The 20,213-nt window shown below is 47.8% G+C and overlaps 1 protein-coding gene across 5 annotated transcripts in view; it reads left to right on the top strand.

Annotated features, from left to right (window-relative positions):
* Positions 1 to 20,213, top strand: part of MARCHF10 (membrane associated ring-CH-type finger 10) — an 81,907-nt gene that overhangs the window by 38,525 nt on the left and 23,169 nt on the right. For 4 of the 5 annotated variants that reach the window (XM_028157443.2, XM_028157442.2, XM_008149566.3 and 1 more), the window contains exons 5-6: positions 9,746 to 9,898; positions 15,742 to 17,146. In XM_028157443.2, the coding sequence (XP_028013244.2) occupies positions 9,746 to 9,898; positions 15,742 to 17,146 (1,558 nt within the window). Of the gene's footprint in view, positions 1 to 3,938; positions 4,486 to 9,745; positions 9,899 to 15,741; positions 17,147 to 20,213 lie in introns of those variants that run through there. The other variant, XM_028157444.2, reaches the window with a different exon arrangement.

Below are 20,213 nucleotides of genomic sequence, written 5' to 3'. Positions count from 1 at the left end.
GGGAAGTGGGGGTGCCCTCTCCTGCCCTGTCCTCTCACCTAGAGCTTGGGCATCGTCCCCTGGTGATGTGCCAGGAAAACGGATCTGGATGGAGTCCTGGAGCCTGCTTCCAAAATCTTGCCCTTTTAAACAAAGCCAAGCATTCTGAAATTATCCTCACTTATTATTGAGTTCAATGTTAGTCATTACCAGACTCAGATTTGTACGAGTGGCAGAACCTATTCAGCCTAATAGTGGCTTATCGTGAAGATGTGTTCTTGTAAAACTGAGAAAAAGCAGTGAGTTCAATCTATGAAGATAAACATCTAAAATTACCGTGGTCTCTTTTGAATTGGGGAATATCTACTTGAAGAGGAGCTTGGAAGAGAAATGTGAGGCAAATTCCAAATCTTCATAACCTACCTTGCAAATAAATCCTGAAGATTTTCTCTGAAAGGCCAAGGCTAATGGGTTTCCAGGCAAGTCTGCTGGTGTCCAACAACTTTCTTTTTTAAAAAAAATATATTTATATTGATTTTCAGAGAAGAAGGGGGAGGGAGAGGGAGAGAGAGAGAAACAGCAATGATGAGAGAGAATGATCCGCTGCCTCCTGCATGCCCCCCACTGGGGATCAAGCCTGAAACCCAGGCATGTGCCCTGACTGGAATCGGACCAGGACCTCTTGGTTCATAGGCCGACGCTCAACCACTGAGCCATGATGGCTGGGCTGTTCAACAGCTTTCCAAGTTACCTGCCCAAGTTAGAAAACAACCAGCATAAGTGAATGCTGCCATTTTTACACAGATCATCATAATTGTCAGCCCTTTTATGCTAATGCTTCCAAGACAGAGGGGCTCAGGGGTGTCACAGAGCAGAATTTGAAGTCCTGGCTCAGAATCCTAATCCACCGCTTTATAGCCTATAAATGTGAACTGTCAACTTCTCCTGTTTCCTCATCAGCAAAATGGAGTTATTACCTGCCTCACCAGGCAGACAGGAGGACTAAAATCCTGGGTATAGACTAGGCCTTGGGTAAAGGTTAATTCCCAATCCCCCCTCTGCTTATGAAGCCTGCCCAACACCATATGCTACTCTCAGGCTAGCCTCTTCATAAGAGAAAATTGTAGTTTGAGATGTAAGAGAGACTATAACTTGATTATAAAACCTTTTCATTATTTGATTATCAATGAAGACATCCATTTATCCAGTCCCTGTGGGATGCTAGCAAATACATTCAACTGCCCCCACCGTCCCCGGGTATATGATGCCAGGGTGCACTGGTTTTCTCGCCCGTCGCTCATCCACTCACTTCATTCGTTCACTGCATGCTTACCTGCCAGCCACTGTTTGGGTGCCGGGGATACAGAAATAAAACACACAGGGCCTGCCCTCCAGGGCTCACAGCCTTGCGGGCGGGAAGGACACCTACATGCCCTGGCCACGGTCAGTTCTAAGAGCGTTGAGCGGGGTAAGAACCCTGAAGGACAGGGGGTTTAGCCAGAGGAGCAAGGCAAGAAAGATGTGCCGGCTGGATATGCTGAGTGTGCCAAGGCATGGAGGGGAGAGAGCAAAGAAGAGGGGAAGAGAGAGGCGGACAGACAGACATCAAGGAACTACAAATCAGCTAGGGCCTCGAGTCTCCAAGTGTCCCCAGACTAGGAGGCATCACCCGAGAGCCTGTTAGAAATACAGACCCTCATGTCCCAACCCAGACTTACTGAGTGAGACCTGCCTTTAACAAGCCCTCTGCACATTTGAGCTTGAGAAGCTCTGGTTTAGGGTCAGGCTGCCAATTAGGATGTGGAGAGTATGAAGCTGACACCCTATAGGAAGGCAAGGACCAGGTCCTCCAGGGCCTTGAATGTCATGCTGAAGGCAATAGAGCATCAGTCATGGACAGAGGCCGGGCAGGAAGTGATTGGAGGAGACTGGCATTTTTTTAAAGCTGAGTCTGGCTGTAGCACAGCAAGGGGACTGGCTGGGAAGGTGAGGACGGCCAGACACAGGCCGAGATCAGAGAAGCAGTAGCTGCCGTGGACCCGGAGAGAAATGAGAAGGGCTTGACCAGGAGCAGAACCAGAGGGGATAGGGAAGAGGGCCGAGCTTGAGGGACGTTGCAGGAAGTAACCCTGATGGAACTTGGTGACTACTGGGTGTGGACATGAGGAAAAAGAAAGAATCGAAGAAAACTTGGAGTCCTGGCCCAGAAAGCTAGGCCAGCGGTGGTTGCCTTTGCCAAGGCTGAGAAAGTGAGAGAGGGTGGGTCCCCTTCTGTGGGTGCTGCCTTGGAGAGCCAGGCAGGAGGGCCAGGAGGAAATGCCAGGAAGCCCCCAGGTACCCAGGTCTGCAGCTCAGCACAGATCCCGGCTGCCAGGAGGAATCCAAGGGCCTACAGTGAGCAAGAGGCGGCCGCAACCACAAACGTCTCCCCGCGAGAGTGGACGGAGTAAGAAGAGAGATGATGAAGGAACCCTGGGGGCTGAGAACAGTTAAGGGGAAAATGCGTGAAGACGACTCCGGAGAAATGATCGGAGGAGGAGGAACCACTCCCTGCAGGAGCCGAGAGAGGCGTTTGGGAAGGAGGGAGTGGATAACAGCGTCAGGTGCTGCAGAGGATTCCAGCAACTCGGGACGAGACCCCTGCCTTACAGGGTCAGGCACACCTCTGAGACACTGCGGGCTCAGGTCCAGACCCCAGGATAAAGCGACGGTCACAATGCAGCGAGTCGTGATGTTTTTGCTGGTGGAGGGTCTTGCCTTTTGTTTGTAAAAAAAACACACAACACCTGTGAAGCATAGAGAAAAGCCCAGAAAAACAAGGCATGCCTTTGGTGGTTTTCAGCCGGGGTGGTGACAATGATGCTATTTTAGAACTGGAACTGATTTTAGCTGTAGCATCTCCTAAACTTCTCTGATGTTAAAGAATCACGAGGGAGATACTCATTCCTGGTCCCCGTCCCTGACCCAGAGCGTCAGAACCTCCAGAAAAGGCGCCTGCAAAACGGGGCTTTTAACAGGCGCTACAGCTGATTCTCGTCAGAGAGGTTTGGGCACCTATCCCAGAGCCTTGCTTCTCAGGCGTTCAAGTTCACAAGAAACACCAGCGACCTTGATAAACTGCAGGTTCTGAGTCAGTAGGTTTGGGTGGGCTGGGTTCCCGCGTGTCTCAGAAGCTCCCAGATGATGTCCAAGGACCACCCTTGGAGGAGCAAGGCTAGAGAGCACACCTGTCTGCTTTTGCAGACGAGGAAACAGGCTTCAGGAAGGTAAGCCGTTGATCCAAGGTGCCCCAGCTGGTTCGTGGCAGAGCTGAGAGATTTGTCATGCCTGAGGGGGTCTCTCTGATCGTGACTTCTCCTTCAGGTGCCCCTATTCTGCCTTCAGCAAGGTTGGCAGGCTGCGTGTGAAGTTAGCGAACAAATCATTAACTTCACTGGGACTCCTCCCTCGTCCACCTGCTTTCCCCCCTCGGCCCTCTCCCTTCCCATGACCCCACCGGGGTCTCTCGGCTTCTCCCTCTTCCCCCACGCTTCCCCTCGGCCGCAGAAAGGCCAGATGAAGGCATGCCCACCACCTCCGACCGGGGGCAGCTGGAGGGCTGAGGGGAAGAGCCTTACCTAAGTGAGATCCCGCCGGCCACCATATGTTGCTGCCGGAACAGCTCATTAGACGGCCTGTGGGCGCTGCAAGGGACCGAGAGCTTCCACACAGGAACTTAGTGGGGGGAGAACTTTCCAGCATCTGTCAGGGATGCCAGAGACTGTTGGCTGGGGAAAGGTGTGTTCCTGGTGAACTCTTCAGTGACCTTGCCAGCCCAGCTAGGTGCCTCCTGCCCCACGACCCCTGGAGAGGTCACCCCCAAAGAACAATTTTTGAGTTTCGATTCATTTCCAGACTTTTTTTTATGTCCTTTCCCGCCGTGAGTGCTGCTTCCTGACTGCTCTTTTTCTTTTGTGCAGGTGACAGCAGCGAGCACCCCCTGTTCTGTGTTGAATATTCCCCTTACTGCTCCGTCTTTGCTTTCTCCCCTGTCCTGCAGCCCAATACCAATTACTGCTGCCTCCTCCTGCCGCTCGTGCCACCTGCCTCCCCGGTGGCCCAGGGCCCTTCCCCCCACCTCCCTCGAGTGTCCTTCCCCCCCTTTGTGAGCGCCCCGGCCTCCCCGAGCCCTGTGCCCCAGTCGCCAGCAGCCCTGTGCTATTTCCCAGTCTCCTCGCCCGCCCCATCGGAGATCCCTGTGCTGTGTCTGCCGGGCCCCAGGAGGCCCAGTAAAATTTACCTCCTGTGGTAAGCGGCCCTGGCAAGGCACACCGCACAGTGGAGTCGGGGAGAGGGGGACATCAGGCTCCCAGAAGGCAGGTGGACGGGAGGGGGCCCAGAGGGCCGTGCCAAGACCAACCAAACCCAGGAGGTTGTGCAGGGGAGGAGCAGGAAGACAGCGGCTGCCAACTTCAACCCTCCTCTAGCGCTAAGGAGTGAACCACCAATAAAATCCCGTCCTCTCTCCAGGCTCATGTGATTTCTTCACTCCCGTGTCCGGCACCCTCGGGAACGTGGCCACCAGAAAGCGGACGGGCTCTCGCGCCTGATCAGCCCCCGGGCTGTGTGCTCGTGCGCACGCCAGGCGGCCCTGGGGGCGGCGCCGGGCCAGGGCCTTGGGGAAACACACGCTGGAACTGAAACCCCTTCGCACCGCACTGAAGAGGGACAGATTAAAGGGCTCAGTCGCTGTTTACATTCCCTTTTCTGCCTACTTATTAGGCACCGCATTTCCCCAAATCAAAAATCCCACCTCCTGGGTTCCAAAATAAAACATATTTATGGTCCATAATTAGGCTTTCATGAAGATCTCCTCTGGGTACGGGAGAACACACATTTCCAGCACACTCAGATAGATGCGGCCTGTTATTTGTGACTGTACGGAAAGCTGCCTATTACACTAGGCAACACCAGCGCTGGTAATTAGCTGTCATTCTTCCCACCATCGAAAGGAAGCAATGAAATTGTTTTAAAAAGGCATCTTTTGGACAGAATCTTGGCACCTCCTAGGCACCGGGCATCCGAGTCAAGGTAGAAAGGGCGAGGGGTCAAGGTTCAGGAATTGTATTGTTTGGTTTCTCATTCTTTTCAACTTTGTCTACCAAAAACTTTATTATGGCCCGGCCAGTGTGGCTCATGTGACCCATGAACCAGGAGGTCACAGACCGATTCTGGTCCGGGCACATGCCCAGGTTGCAGGCTCGATCCCCAGTAGGGGGCGTGCAGGAGGCAGCGGATCAATGATTCTCTCTCATCATTGATGTTTCTATCCCTCTCCCCTTCCTCTCTCTGAAATCAATAAAAATATTTTTGATAAATTTTTTTAAAAAGAACTGTACTATGGCAAGTGATGGGAGGCACTGAGCAATTTTTAGGTGCAATGGCCCTGATTTTCAGTCATCGGGAACTTGTATAAATAGGAGATTTCTATCTTTGTTTCCTTTCCTGGTCCAATGAAGAACTATTTAATCAACAACTACATTGTCAAGAGAACTGAGGCAAGACACCTCTGATCTCAACAGCTGCTGGGTTTCCTTGCTACTGGAGGCGTCACCTTGCTCAGATCCCAACACAAAGTATGGGTTTTGCATTGTCCAAAGCAAACCACCATCTTCCCAGTGTTCACCGACCAATTTCAGGATGTCGAGTTGCCTGGTGACGGAGCTCCTGAACCCAGTCCCCTCCCTTCTCTGTAAGGCAAAGGGCCTACCACCTGCAGAGGGAGTTATATTTTACCTTCCCGTGTAAATGTTACTTGGCCTTCCTCAGATGAATGTATGTATGGTGCCACAGTGAGCAACATCCCGAGAAAGGCCCCAAAGGGCTGACATTTGGTTCACTTTGGGGAGTGGGTGGGGTGATTAAGAACTGGAGTCCAGGTACATAAAAATCTATGCAATCTAGGTCACCTCATTTACGCCTGCAATTGCACCCGGAGAAGGAATATTTCACAGGAGTTTGCTTTCCATAGAACCTAAACGGCTCCACGGGGAAGAAGTCAGTGGTGCAGCCAAATTAGATTACAATCTTTAAGGTCATGACCAAAATGTCTTCCTCATCTCTGTGAACCCTCAAATTATTGCATAGCAAAGACACGCAGGTATTTGTTGAACAAATTATAATAATAATAAAAAAAAAGAAGTTGCTATTTGCCTTTTGGATTTTGTAAAAGGATTGAGGGAGAGTCGGGAATGAAGGTTACTGAATAAGTTATTCTCAGCCTATGGAGCCTGCATGACAATAAGTTTCTGGTCCAATTCAGTTCTCTCCTGGGAGTGACTTCAGATTTCCAATTATTATCACTATTTATAGTAGAAGCAGCAGCTACCATTTTTAGCAGCTCATATGCACCAGACACCGAGTTAGACCATGTACATACATTATTGCTAACTCAACAGGAGAGGAATATTCCCATTATACAGTTGCAGATACTGAGGTGGAAATTACTGACCTCAGGCAGGATCCTGCCTGAACCACCAGTGGTGATTTCTTGGCTGCCAGACGCGGTAAAACAGTCTCTGGTCGTTCAGCTTTATTACTTTAGTTTGCTGAAAACTTGATTAGAGGAGACGTGGTAATGGAAATCATTTAAAAGAACGGATGCTTTGCCCTAGCCGGTTTGGCTCAGTGGATGGAGCATCGGCCTGTGGACTGGGGGGTCCCAGGTTCGATTCCGGTCAGGGGCATGTACCTTGGTTGCGGGCACATCCCCAGTGGGACAAATAAAACTGCAGGAGGCAGCAGATCGACGTTTCTCTATCATTGATGTTTCTGGCTCTCTGTCCCTCTCCCTTCCTCTCTCTAAAAAATCAATAAAATATATATTTTTTTTAAAAATAAAAGAACGGATGCTTTGAAGAAGGCACTTTTTTGAATAAGAAAACAAAATGACCTATTACCTTAAGCCATCTTGGGTGTTTTGCAGAAGAAAAAAAAAAAATGGTTCTACTTTTGGAAATCACCATAGTTTCAGCTGGATGCATCTTCTCCAGCCATGCAAATCATACCAGGCGAGTTTTATTTGTCCTGCAAGGTGGAGGGGAGTGGGTGACAACACACCAGCCGGTTAAAGACAGGGGCTCCGTCCTTAAGGACCTTACCGTCCAGCTGGAGGGAGAAGGCACACGCATCAGGCACTTTTAGAATATTCAGATGCTAAAGGCCACGGAAGCCTGTAAGTTCTCAGCAAAGCAGAGTTTGAGCAGACATGGTGGATGTAAAATTGGAAAAAGACCTTGAAGGACCTGCTGGCTGGCAGGCCCTCTGAGAGAGAGGATCACTCCCCCTGAGGGTGTGAGGGGATGTGGATGGGGGGGGGGGGAGCTGGGGAATGGTGATGTTCTGCTGCCTGGCTGAGAAGGAAATTTGAATATTCTGCTGGGACTCCTGCTGGAAATCAGAGTAAATGCTTGTGCCCAGGACCTTTGGGCCGCTTCCCAAATACGCACTGGAGTTGGCCTGAGCCCCAAGCCTGCCCCTTCCCTGGCCCTCCCTTTGCTTCTTCCGCATTAAATAAGAACCCCGCTGCTTCCTCGCACCCTGTCAATCTGGTGAGAGGTAGGGGCAGTTGTGGACTTCTGAGAACTGGGGAGGGATGCACCCTCGAAGAGAAGCCTCCAGCTTGGAGGAAGGCGCAGAGAAAATGCCTCTCACACCTTCTGTGCTGGGTCCCTTACTGGAAAGCCCTTGATCCCTCTCTGTCACCCTCCTCCTCTCCTTCTCCTCTTGGTCAGTGAAATTGTGTCCAAGTCACCACTCTCCACCCTCCAAAGAATATATTCTCATTTTCTGGAGAATTCTCTCCTTCCTGGTCATGCCCACAGCCTCTCTGAGCTCCGCCAACTTGCTGCAAGCTTCCCTCTGCTAGTAACTTCCCTGTGGACCATGGTCCTCTCTGTGTTGGGGCGCGGAACCCACTGCCTGCCCCTCCTGGGGCCTGTCAGGAGAAGTAGGCAGTATCCAACCATTGTGCTAAACGAGGCTTCCTGGGCTGCCAAGGAGAACTTCATTCCTTTCCTGACTCTGAATGAAAAGTATTCACGCAACCACAACTTACACGGGAGCATAAATCCAGCTGTCCTCACGTGCCAAAAAGGCTGCTCTCTCGCACACACTGGGGGACCCTTCCCAGCTTCACCCCTGTTGCCTACTGGCCACGGCTATTTATGAAATTTCTGAACTGTCCAAAAGGGGATGAGCCAGGAAAATTCTCTCGGAAGGATTTAGTCCAGATACTCACACTTTTAACTACTTGTGAACTCAAGAACTTGTAGAGATGCATGGAAAATACCGAGACTCCCAAACTCACAGGCACTAAGGCTTAATAGCGGGGAAGAAGGAACATGAGATTATTCAGACCAATTAGCAACCTAGTTCAAGATGTGAATTTAAAAATGTATATTCATGCCTGGCTGGTGTGGCTCAGTGGTTGAGTGTCGACCTATGAACCAGGGGTTCACAGTTCAATTCCTGGTCAGGGCACATGCCTCGGTTGCGAGCTCGATCCCCAGTGTGGGATGTGCAAGAGGCAGCCAATCAATAATTCTCATCATTGATGTTTCTAGTTCTTGCTCCCTCTCCCTCTCCCTTTCTCTCTAAAATCAATAAAATAGCTGAAACCGGTTTGGCTCAGTGGATAGAGCGTCGGCCTGCGGACTCAAGGGTCCCGGGTTCGATTCCGGTCGGGGGCATGTGCCTTGGTTGCGGGCACGTCCCTAGTGGGGAGTGTGCAGGAGGCAGCTGGTCGATGTTTCTCTCTCATCAATGTTTCTCTCTCATTGATGTTTCTAACTCTCTATCCCTCTCTCTTCCTCCCTGTGGAAAATCAATAAAATATATTAAAAACTGAAAATATTTAAAAATATCAGTAAAATCAATAAAATATATATGTATGTATATTTTTAAGGATATTCATTGGGCATTCAGTCTATGTAAGCACTTCAGCTATTGTCTTCCTGAGAGTGTATCATCCCAGCACAGTGGTGGGGACCACAAAGGCAAGAATAAGAGTATATGGTCCCCAGATGCTCGGGATCCTTCTGGAAGGCCATGTTAGCTGCCAATAAACAATCTGGGGGTATGGACATGCAGGTACAAAAAGGCTGGGATTCAGACGTTGATGGCACGGAAGGAGCAGGGCCTTTGTGCGCCCGACTGTACAGAGCTCTTGACAGTGTTAACAACAGGCCCATCCCAACATCACTGAACTGGAAGCTAGAAACCTCTTAGCAAAAGAAAAGACATTGCAGGTGTCACAGGTACTCACTCATGGTGAAAACAGCGGGGAAGTAGGTATTATTATTTCCGTGGAACAGGTGGGGAAACTGAGGCTTCGAGAAGTGCTTTGCCCAAGCCCATGTGGCTACAAGGGTGTGGGACCAGGCTTCTCCTCCGATCTCCTGGCTCCATTCTCTTAATTGCCTTCCCTGTTGCGGGACCTATGAGCATTCTTTTTTTTCATGAGGATTTTTTTCCACTGATTTTTAGACAGAGTGGAAGGAAGGGGGAGAGACAATGAGAGACACATCGATTGGTTGCCTCCCGCACGGGGATTGAGCCTGCAACCGAGGTACGTGCCCTTGACCGGAATCGAACCCGAGACCCTTCGGTCCGAGGGCCAATTCTTTATCCACGGAGCCAAACCGGCTAGGGCCCTATGAGCATTCTTTATACAGAACGTATTTTCCTGTAAAATATTCATTATGGAAAATTCATTTGCACCTTTCAGCAGCCCCGCCACCACAGATTTTGTCACGGAAGAGGAGGCCAAACCTGGGAAGAATGACGGTCAGCCCAGACATGCATAGCCCAAGAGGGGCTGGGGACCGAAGCAGACAGAAATCACAGCTGCCAGGGAAGGCGCCGGCTCTCTGGGGAGCAGGTAAGGACCGGTGGCTCATGCATCTTCGTCCTCAGAGAGAAGTGGCTTATCCTGTTATCTGACGAATTCTATAGGGTGTTTAGACACTTGTACTTTTATGTAAAGGAGAGTGTACCTTACAATGAAACACAAGGTTTTGAAAACAAACCATTGACCCTAGTTCCCTTCTCCGAGGGGGAAAGCAGGGCGGGGGAGTTTATTCTTTTTCTCCGTCATCTCTCCATAAGCGTGACTATGCATGGTTTTGAGTGGATGCCTGCCATGAGGCTTCCAGAGAGGGCATTTGTGTTTTGGGTGTTGGGTTCAGAGTAGAGATGGGGGGAGGGGAGGAATGTCTCACTTGCCCACAGTTCCCCCCCCCCCAGGAGTGTCTGTGGGTGGCAGACTGCTCACCTCCCACAGAGACCTTTTCCCCTCTGATCCAAGGTGTCAAGATCTTACTGTACGAAATAACATCATAATGAATGTATACTTCATTTCAAAATGCTGTCTTGGTAGACACCGCCTCTTTCAGTCCTGCGCATTTGTGCTAAGGCCCAAGCCATTGCTGCTCTGCTAACCATGTCGCCCTCTCCGGTGGTGGCAGAAGGACAGGACCTGAGGACTCAAGGAAAGCCCCACCTGACAGCCAGCCCTGCCATGGACCTGTCCTTCCCCATGGGGAAACCACTGAGCTCACACTTCCTCAACACCCACTGAACACAGTAGCCTTTATTTTAAAACTAGAGGCCCGGTGCATGAAAATTCATGCACTGGAGGTGGGGGTCCCTCAGCCCTGCCTGCCCCCTCTCACAGTCCGGGAGCCCTCAGGGGCAGGAGGTGACCCAGCAATCAGGGGAAGGTGACGCCCCCATCATACCTCTGCTGTTGCCACTGCCGGCAGCACAAGCCTCGGCTGGCCCTGGTTACCTGAGCCTTGGGCGGCCCTGGGCAGCTGGGCAGCTGCCATCCAAGGCTTGCCTGCACCTTGGGCCCACCCTGGGCAGCTGGGCAGCTGGGCAGCTGACATCTGAGGCTTGCCTGCGCCTCAGGTCGGCTCTGGGAGGCTGGGGGCCTGAGGGCGGGTCCGGCCGCACTGTGCACCTGCCACCCTCCTCCCCCTGGCAGGGCTGAAAGGACTGGGGGATTCTGGTGGGGCTGAGGGGACTGGGTGCCGCCATCTTGTGGCTATGGGCGCCGCCATCTTTTGTGATGGTGTGATGGTCAATTTGCATATTCCCGCTTTATTGGATAGGATATGACACAGACACGTGTAAATATAGAACATGATAGTGTTTGGATGGCCTGAGATTAGAGCATATGTGAACCTGTAGCAACCAGACACCCACTGAACCCAGGGAAGTAATGCTCTGGCAGGGCAGAGCTCACTTCTAATTTCAGCACTTCTTCCTCTTGGAGGTGGAGCCCTAGATGGTCAAATAGTCACTCTGGGCTACTGTTCCCTTTAAAATAAGGATAATAAAATCTATCTCATTGCATTGCTATACTAGCTCAAGGAAATCATGTACTGACCAGCACATGACTATAGTGGGCAGTGAACTATTGTTGGTTTCTCTCTAGCCACCTCCCCAATAGCCCTTGATGAACCCTCGAATATTATTTAAAAAGTGAAGCTCCCCATGCGTGAAACGTTCCTAGACCCATGAGGCTCATACAATCCTCCACCTGCACCCAAAAGACAACTTCCATTATCCTGAGAGATTCATTGAGAATTTGTCCCAATTTTCTCTTACGCCCAGGGCTCTTTATCTTCCCCAATTATTTCCTCAGTAATCTCTCTTTAGTTCTTTTTTCCATATTCTAAGGTCATTTGCATAAATTGGAGAAGGGCCCAGATGTTTGAATTGTATCCGAGAGGTAGTATATAGAAAGTTCTTACAAATCAATAAAAAAAAAAACACACCAAGAATATGAATACCTAATAGAAAATGGGGAAGAGGCATAGCAGGTAATTTCACAGAAGAAATAGGTAGCTGATAAACATTTGGGGGTAAAAAGTTCAACCTCCCTAAGTAATAAATGTAAGTTTACATGAGAAAAATTTGGCCTACCAAATTAACTAAGGTTTTTAAAATAATTCTCAATACTTGATAATGACACTAATAACTAACTTCCTGGGCACTATTGTGTCAGATGCTATGCCAAGCCTGGTAACACGGCTGTGAGAGATGCTTTCATATCCCACCTGTAGGGTAACTTGGTACAAATTGGAATTTAGCAATGTGTCAAAAGGTAGAAATTTGTACCTTTTGATCTTGCAATTCCATTTCCTAGGAATCTATTCTAAGACTATAAGACAGATAGTCAAAGATGCATGGGCACGGTCATTTATCCTGGTGTAATTTATGGTAGCAAAAACCTGGAAACAATCTATATACCCAATGATAGGAGAAGAGTTCAACAAATTTAAATTGCAATACATTTATATACTGTAATGTACCCTTATATCAGAATTAAGATCCTGTTCTTAAAATTGATGGCAGGAGATAATGCTCATAATAACAGTTTTAGGGAAGGAAAGCAGGACATAAAGTTGCATATAGCCAAATATCCCAATTTTATTTTTTTTAAAAACAATATTTCCAGATAAGAGAGTCCCAGATGCCTCCATGAATAGGTAGGTGGGTCTGGCAGGGGAAATAGATAGCAAGGGCTGCAGGTGGGGCCTGGGATCAGCCAGCACATACGTGCTCCTCCTAAAGGTGTTAACTGAGTGTTCAAATGCTAACACCAATGCACAACTGCAAGATGAAAACAGCCCAGGGGTCTTTTTTGGTGCCCTGACTGGGAATCGAACCGAGGACCTTTCGGAGAATGGAACAATGCTCAACCAACTGAGTCACACCGGCCAGGGCCAGCCCAGGGATCTTGAGTTTGTAATCTATCCCAGAATTCCAGGGCAGTGGCAATGCCATGTGAGTTTTGGAATTTGGGTGGTTTTTGTTTCTCCATCCTCTTCTGTATGTTCCACATTTTCTACTGTGAATATCGACTACTTTTATAACCAGAGGGAAACAATTAAAACTATATGGCTGTCCGAATGTAGGAAGCTATTGGCCAAGCACATGAAGAAGTCCAGACCAAAGACCGTCTTAGGGCAGATGGATGCCGTTTCTGGTTTCCCGCACCTAGAACATTCAGTTGCATCTAGCTGAACTCCTGGAAATGGCAGGCACTCCATTCACTGCTGGAGCTCATGCAGGGCCTCAGAGAGGCCCAGGCAGTATCTGTGGGGCTGCTCTATGAATAGCACATCCCTGGCATACCACACCGGTGTTGATTCCCAGGCCTCGAACTATGAAATCTGCTCCCTATTTGATAGATGCAAGAAAGAAATAGGATTAAAATAGCATAAATATAGAATGCACAGTCTGCCACCTTTAGGGGAAACACACACACACACACACACACACACACACGCACACACGCACGCACACCCGGGAGGCGCTGATGGAAGTTTTAGAGGAAGGCAGTTGTGGTGACCAGGAAGGGTGGAGATGTGTTTCCTGGGGTGTTCCACATCCACAGGAGCTGCAGCAGCACTTAGCCTGTGACTCCTCCTGCCCCAGAGGCCAGGTCACCAGGTGACAGCTGGTGGCTTCCAGGAAATAAGCTTATGGCTCCTGTTGACTTCCCGGTTTCTGTTTTGCAGAAGCTGCCCCAGCTGATTCTTTTGCCCATTGGGTGTCTCCCAAAGCCTGAACCAAACTGGCTCTGGGCAGGTTCTGAGAGTTCAGGGAGCGACCAGAAGATTCGGTTCCGGCCTATAGGTACACAGCCAGATGCTCAGGGCATTCTGGCATTGCTGATATGTCTATTACCGGGGCTTATAAAACCCAGAAGGGGCCTGGTAGGAGAGCGTAAATGATTTCTAGAAGAGCCGATGAGTAAAGATTCGCACTGAGCAGCTGAGTGTCCCCTGCAGCTCACAATAAAAGAGGCTTACAGCACATTAGGACGTTAGAGACTCGAGCTGGTGCTCCCCTGGGAGGCCTCAATTAAAGCAAGTCAGTATTGACTTGCCCTTGTCTGAGCCAGACATGCTCGGAGGATTTGCATTTCACCTGCCTGAGCTGTTATCACGCGGCCTTCCTGAACCTGTCCGACTGAGTGGAGTCCCGTCCACTCTACATGATGAACTGTGAACCGCTTTAGAAATCGAATGGTAAGGACAGCAAGGGCTTTGTCAGATCCTGCAGGCTAGCAGCCAGGGAGCTGAGGGGGAAGGCCAAAGTCAGGAGGGGACAAAGGTAAGTGGGATCACAGAAGTATTTTCAGTGTCCTATGCATGTCAAGATACTTAAAATAAAAAATTTTTTTAAAAAAGAACCCTCAACAACACACACAGACAACGATGAGTTACATGGATGCTCATTTTCACAAGGAAATTGGAAGTCCAGCCAGTTTCTTTCTTTTTTTAATACTTTTTTTTTTTTTCAGAGAGGAAGGGAAAGGGAGAGAAACATCAATGATGAGAGAGAATCACTGATTGGCTGCCTCCTGCACCCCACACACACACTGGGGATCAAGCCCACAATCCGGGCATATGCCCTTACAGGGAATAGAACCATGACCTCCTGGTTCATAGGTCAACACGCAACCACAGAGCCACGCTGGCCCGGCCAGCCAGTTTCTTCAGCATAATGCAAACCATGTATCTTAAGAAGACAAACGGGGTATCAGGCAGGCTTTATTTATTTATTTATTTTTAATATATTTTATTGATTTTTTTACAGAGAGGAAGAGAGAGGAATAGAAAGTTAGAAACATCGATGAGAGAGAATCATCGATCAGCTGCCTCTTGCACACCCGCTACTGGGGATGTGCCTGCAACCAAGGTACATGCCCTTGACCGGAATCGAACCTGGGACCTTTCAGTCTGCAGGCCGACGCTCTATCCACTGAGCCAAACTGGTTTTGGCTCAGGCAGGCTTTAGTTCAAATTTTCACTCCATCACCAACTAGAAGTATGAACTTGGGCAAGTTACGTGACCTCCCTAAGCCTTGGTATCCTCACTTATAATGTGGTGTGACTGTAGTACCTGTTTCATAGGATTGTGAACCTAAATATGTACATGTGACACAGTTAACATGGTGCCTGGCCTGTTCAGTGTACTAGTAAGCTCTCAATAAGTAGGCTTAGTCATTATTTTTATAAGGCAAGTTTTAACCAAATGATTGTTTGGTAAAATTGTATTTATAGCCAGAGGTTACAAATTGACTAGGGGCTAGTGGAAAAGAGGAGGTAATGTGAGCATTATTGATTTTTATTTGCACTAAGTAGTAAATGCAATCACAGATCATATATTTAATTGGGCATCAGCTTCTATAGCCTACCTCCCAATCTGCCAAGGCAGACTGTACTTTCCTTAAGATTTTGTAGAGCTGTGTGTGAAGCAAGAGTGTCATAAATGTGTGTTGTATGAATTCAGATCACAAAGCACTAGTGGTTTTTGTAGAAGTCTTTCCTGGAGTGTTGGTTTTCCTTTCCAACAAATACTGGAATAAAAGCCACCATTTGAGAGATTTACACATCACCAGCCCTGACTGGCTTGGGGCTGGACAGTCTGCCTGAAGCTTCTGCAGAAAGGATGTGTACCCTCCAGGTCAGCCCATTCCCCCAGAACCAGCCTGAGTCCCACAAACATACAAAGGAGAAGTCAGAAGCAGTCGGATGAAGCCAGCTCTGGTGCAGAAGTCTCATACCCTCCCGCCATGTTGACCATATGTCTTTTCTCCTCTAAGCTTGTTTGTTGCTTAAGGGACTCTCACCCTTGGTAGTGGAGGTATTTCATCCATGAGCATCTATAGTAAAATGATGAATTTGTATGTTCTCAATGCAGATGCAGTTCAACGAGAAGGCCCAATGTGGGCAAGTGACACTAAGCTGAAGAGGCCAATTCTAGAGAGAAGAAACTTGGTCCCATCCTCACAGCCCTTGGCAATGAGCAAGAATACCTCTGAAAGAGCCAGGAAAGGGGACCCACGTGCCCTTTCCCAGAATGAGCCACATCCAGCACTATCCCAGGCCTTCCCAGGAATGAACAGTCCTCGAGTATTGAGTGAGTCCTTGGGGCCACCACTCTTCACCACCACCATGGGAGGGTCAAGAAGGGTGCCATTTAGGTTCAGAGATGAAGATTTTTATTCCATGTTATCATTAAGTCATGGAGAAGAAGATGATGACACTGAAGAGGAAATCCACGCAGAGGAAGAACTTTTGTTGCTTGGTATGCACGCACCCCATTCTCCTTCCAATCATAAGAGAAGTCAATTTCTTGGAACTCAGGCCAAAAATAAAAATTTTAAAGAAAATCCTGAAAATTGCAGGGCTAATTCTTTAAGAAATGAGTCCAGTCATGGCTCACTAGGAATAAGCAATGTAATGGAGCCAGTGAGAGAGCAGCCTTCTGTTGGGCAAAGGATGTTCCAAGACCCCAGGCTGCCTGATGGGGAGTCTACTAAAGAGAATGACAGTGGTGACAATGAAAATGAGAAAAAGACCTTTTGTTCACAGGACACCAAATTCAAACCCAATCTAGATGATGATCTCAATGCTGAAAATGTATTTAGTGATCCTCCTTCTCTGGAAGACAGGCCTGGGACCGATGATTGTGAAAGAGAATGGCAACCCCATGTAAATAGTTCTAGTACTTCTCTTGATTCTTTTATTTCTGGTAGACCAACAGCTCCAAGATCATCAACAAATTCATCTTATAACACTCCTGGATCAATAATGCATTCTGCCCCGAGAGAAGACATTCCAGGAGACTTGTCAGTGACATCTACTTTAGTTCACAGTTCAGACTCAGAGGGAAACCCAAGGTTTAATGTTCGTCAACCACTGTCTCCAATTAGAAACAGGAGTTCATCTGCCAGTGTCGAAAACCACAGTTACTTCCCAGTAAACAGTGCACATGAATTTGGTGTCAGGGGAGCAGAAGCTAATCCTTTAACAAGTCAGTCTCAGAGGGCTCCAGTGTACACAGAAGATCTCTTACTAAACTCTCAAAGCAGCATGCCACTGATGGAGCCTTCCAGCTCCTTTCCATCAGGAATGAACTTACAAGGACACTTGCTTGTGCCTGGGTCCCTGCAAGAAAATATGCCATTTACTTTCTTTGCAGTGTCTGATTTCTTAAATCAAAGTGGTAATGGGGACAGAAGGGCAGTCTTTGGTTTCATAGATGAAAAAGAAGCCACTGAAAAAAAGGCAGACCCAGAGAAACTCAAGAAATTGCAAGAAAGGTGAGGACTTTTCATAATTATATGTAAATACATATATTTTTTATTCCATTTTTCCTATGCTGACATAAGCAGTGCTTTTATTGAAGGGTCATGGGAATTTTAAATAATAGGTAGGCCCTTCCTTGACATTTTAATGACCATTTATATTGAGAAAGTTGTCTATTTTGTTGCTCTTAAAATATATGCAGCTATAAAGGAAAGTTTGGTGTTTCAGTTCAATTTCTTTAGTATTCCCTACGCGTTTTTCTCCCCCCTTGAATACTGCAATTTTAAGAAAGGTAAGTTTGCTAGATATTAGGATTTCTGACTGCTCCACAGGACTAGCATTTCTTACTGTCAATTAGGAATCAACATTTTTTATGAAAAGGTTGCTATCTCCCCAACATCAGCACTTAAAGTTCACCAGCTCTCCCTCATGGGACTTTGCACAAATCCAACCAACAGTTTTAGAATTGGAATCTTCCAAAGTAAAAGGCAGGTCCCCAATGGTTACCATAGTTACCTCAGTTCTCTGAAGGGCTGCTCTGGGGTAACCACTGCTTCCATTTTATTTATTTTTTTATTATTTTTATATGTTTTTTTAATTTATTTATTTCAGAGAGGAAGGAAGAGAGAGAAAGATAGAAACATCAATGAGAGAGAAGCATTGATCACTACCTCTTGCACTCCCCCTCTGGGGATGGAGCCCGAGATCTGCGCATATGCCCTGACCAGGAATCAAAACCTGACTGGGCACCTTTCTCTCTCTTTGTCCCTCTCTTTGTTAATCCTCACCTGAGGATATTTTTCCCATTGATTTTTAGAGAGAGGAAGGGACAATGTGAAAGACACACATCGATTGGTTGCCTTCCACACATGCCCAACCAGGGCCATGTATCGAGCCTACAACCAAGGTACATGCCCTTAACCAGAATCGAACTTGGGACCCTTCAGTCTGTAGGCTGATACTCTAGCTACTAAGACAAACCAGCTAGGGCTAGGAGCTCTTCCTCATGCGTGAGAGAGTAGATTTTTTTAAAAATATTTTTTATTGATTTCAGAGAGGAAGGGAGAGGGAGAGATATAGAAACATCAATGATGAGAGAATCATTGATTGGCTGCCTCCTGCATGCCCCCCCACTAGGGATCAAGCCCACAACCTGGGCATGTGCCCTGACTGGGAATCGAACCAAGACCTCCCAGCTCATAGGTCCATGCTCAATCATTTAGCCACACCAGCTGGGCAGGAAGTAGATCTTTTCTTTTTTTAATTACTCCTTTGTTTCTTATGAGTTGGTATTGGATATTTCACAATTATCAAATTTGATCATTTGAAAGCCGTCATTAAGCACCAGGTCAGGATTCTGCCGTTTCATTTATGATAGGTGTTACCATGCCCTGATCTTGGCTTACAGATCTGGAAATCAATTCTTTGAATTCTGGCCCTTTATGTGTAGCTCATTTGGGCCACTAATTATCCTATTGATATTTATTTATAAGTGGGAAAATTCCATGGTAATGAATTAGACATACAAAAAGGGAGAAAAAAATAGAACATAGAATGCATACATACTCCTAGATGTCTTTTATCCAACTGCAGAAATGAAGCAAGTTACTAGTTAGTAGCACCTTTTCTTAAACAAGCTACCAGGAGACTGCCCCATGGTTAAGGACCAAAAAGCCTCACACTCATCCGTCCTCCCCTACCCAGAAATACAGCTTCAGACCCACTTGTCAAGGAGTCTCAACTTCCACCACCCAAAGTGGTGCCTTTGGGCTAAAAATAATTTCCTTTAAAAATGCATCTACTTCTAGGCATGGTAGTGCATTAAACAGCTATTATTTGTGTGCTTTATCAGACACTCTCTTTTTTCTGTATATAATAAATCTTATACCTTTCTCACTTCAAAAATATTCATTTTAGGAATTATTAGAAATATGAACTTAAAAGAAAAATTACCTATAACTCTATAATCCAGCAATAAGCACTGACAAAACTGTTTTCAGTCTTTTATCTTTGCATATAAATGCAATTTTGAGTAAACATTGGTTCTTATTTCATAACTAGTGGCCCGGTGCATGGATTCATGCACATTGAAAGGAAATTAATTATAAGAAATATTTTAATATCGCTATTCACTCTTTCTTTATAATAGAAGCATCAACCAAATTCACAATCGACAATGACAGATCAAAACACACACGTGCAATTGGCGCCAACAACAGCTTTATATATATCCCGCATGCGCGAGTCAATGTTTATTTTTAAATTGCCATTGTGAGTCATATGTACCAACTGGTCAGTTGGTCGGATTGTTGGATGGACAGACTGTCAGTCACTTAGCCTTTTACATATATACTAGAGGCCCGGTGCACAAAATTTGTGCACTTGGGGGGCGGGTCCCTCAGCCTGGCCTGTGCCCTCTCACAGTCTGGGACCCCTCAGGGGATGTCCGCCTGCTGGCTTAGGCCCTATCTCCCTGGGGATTGGGCCTAAGCCAGCAGTCAGACATCCCTCGTGCAGTCCAGGGCTCTTGCAGTCCAGCGCTCTCACAGTCCGGGACCCCTCGCTCCTTACCACCCGCCTTGTGCTCCCCAGCCGTGAGCCCGGCTTCTAGCTGAGTGGTGCTCCCGCTGTGGGAGCATCTGCCCCCTGGTGGTCAGTGCGCATCATAGTGGCTGGTGGTTCTGCCATTTGGTCAATTTGCATATTAGGGTTTTATTATATAGGACTAGAGGCCCAGTGCATGAATTCATGCATAGGTGGAGTTCGTCTGGCCCGCCCCAATGGGGGCCCATCAGGCTGGGCTGGCGGGGGGGAGGGGCTGCGGGTGGTTGGCCGGCTGGCCCTGCCCCTGATCGGGGTGTTGGGAGCCAATTGGGGGCCAAGCCAGCCAGGGGTGGGGGCCTGATTGGAGCCCAGATCAGGCTTGTCGGCTGCTGCAGTGTGAGTCATAGCCACTGGTCGTTCCGGTCATTCTGGTCATTCCGCTGTCTAGTCGCTGGGCTTTTATATAAATATAGATAGATATACCTTACTTTAATATTTCAAGCCCATTTCTCAATGCACTTCATGCTCTTTAAAATG

This window comes from Eptesicus fuscus, chromosome 20 (genome assembly GCF_027574615.1).
Source record: "Eptesicus fuscus isolate TK198812 chromosome 20, DD_ASM_mEF_20220401, whole genome shotgun sequence".
NCBI classification, from domain to species: Eukaryota; Metazoa; Chordata; class Mammalia; order Chiroptera; family Vespertilionidae; genus Eptesicus; species Eptesicus fuscus.
Note: the sequence above shows the minus strand (reverse complement) of the source record. Positions and strands in the feature narration are given on the sequence as shown.